Source organism: Grammomys surdaster, unplaced genomic scaffold (genome assembly GCF_004785775.1).
Source record: "Grammomys surdaster isolate TR1022 unplaced genomic scaffold, NIH_TR_1.0 125742, whole genome shotgun sequence".
NCBI lineage: Eukaryota > Metazoa > Chordata > Mammalia > Rodentia > Muridae > Grammomys > Grammomys surdaster.
Window position 1 is genome coordinate 206,305 of NW_021620574.1, and position 1,672 is coordinate 207,976.

Consider the following 1,672-nt stretch of genomic DNA (forward strand, 5'->3'; position numbering starts at 1 on the left):
GATGGATGGATGGATGGATGATGGATGGATGGATGAATGGATGGATGACAGAGATGGATGAATGGATGGATGGATGGATGGATGATAGAGATGGATGATAGAGATGGATGACAGAGATGGATGGATGGATGGATGGATGGATGGATGGATGATGGATGGATGGATGAATGGATGGGTGAATGGATGGATGACAGAGATGGATGGATGGATGGATGGATGATAGAGATGGATGGACGAATGGATGATAGATCGATGGATGGATCAATAGATCAACAGACAGACAGACAGACATCTGATACCTTGGAGGCAAGGAAGCACAATTGGAGTTAAGCACGAAGGGGACTCTGGACTTCCAGACATGTAATAAACTTGCCAATTTCCTTGCAGAAGTGGTAACTGGGTGTATGTGGGTCCTGCGCCCGATCTCCTGTCCCCAGCGCTGCACACCCTGCAATGGGCATCTGTCTTCTCTCCCTGCCTTGCTTTCCCTGCTCCGAACATTACCCAAATCCACAGACGCTCAAGCTGCCTGCAGACATACATCTTTATATACACCAACTCTCTGGCATAATAAAATGCAGTTTTCTACAACCTGGACTGTTCTGTCACTGAATCGTCTCAGTCCCTCACACACTACCACCCCAGGTCTATGCGAATGGTGTGACGACCTCAGGTGTCTTTACAGTGCTTTGTGCACAGCAGATGCTCAACCGAGAATCTTCCCCGGCTCTTGCCTTGGCTTGTCTTCCTACCGGTATGAGATGGTAGGAGTGAACAGATGACAGACATCTATTAAGACAGCATCTCTCCAGCTGAACACATGGAAAGCACTTCTCTCTTACCTTGAGTCTGTGGACTGTAAGGAGACAGAAGTTTGGACCTTTTCTTTTCATATCCTTTCTGTGTGATGTCTCCTAAAACAGCAAGAAACAGAAATGAGTTATGAATTTATTTTTATCCTATGGTTCTGCTGTAAAAAGAAAATTAATTATAGAGTTAGAGAAGTACCACATATAGAGTGGATTTTTTTTTAAATGTGTGTTCTTTGACAGGACTTTGTAAAGTGTGACTTCCCGCAGGCTTGGAGATGACTTGTGGAAAATTGCAGGCTTGTCCCCACATCAGCCTTACACAGCAGTTCACTGGAGACTCCTGGCATCCCTCAGCACCCTCACTTTCTTGGTATTTAAGATGCTCCAAAATGGAATGACACACAGGCACCTGATAGAGGGCTTTATAAGGCCCTTCTGCTAACACTCGGGTGGGAACCTAGGGCTGGAACTCCCACATCTGCTCTCCGTGACTCAGTAGTTTCTATCACTCACATACGTGGTTGTTCTTTTCTGCAAGGTTAATAAGCAGAGAACACAAACAAAGTGTGCACACATGTATGTGCCGCACTGATAAAGCAAGGGCCAGGACTACGGGAAGGCGGAAGGTAGGTAGAGAGAGCACTGACTGGGAGAGGGAGGAGCTGCACAGGCCTCAAAGACACTCAAGGGAATGGAAGTCCTTTCAAGGTGTGGCAAGAGATACAGGTAGTGGAATGCACATAGCATGAAAGCATTTTTCTAAAAATAATAAATAATTTTTTAAAATCAGGGAACACTTCATTTAAAATGAAGTTTTGCATATAATTCAGTGCATGAAAACAGAAAAAGTCTTAAATAGC

The 1,672-nt window shown here is 44.9% G+C and overlaps 1 protein-coding gene across 1 annotated transcript in view; it reads right to left on the reverse strand.

The window, feature by feature from the left end:
• Dip2b (disco interacting protein 2 homolog B) overlaps nucleotides 1–927 on the reverse strand; it is a gene marked incomplete at its 5' end in the record, with an annotated part of 109,850 nt that extends 108,923 nt beyond the window's left edge. Inside the window, one exon of the mRNA XM_028788260.1 lies at nucleotides 843–927. Within this exon, the coding sequence (XP_028644093.1) occupies nucleotides 843–927 (85 nt within the window). The remainder of the gene's footprint in view (nucleotides 1–842) is intronic.
• Nucleotides 928–1,672: the final 745 nt, after the last annotated feature.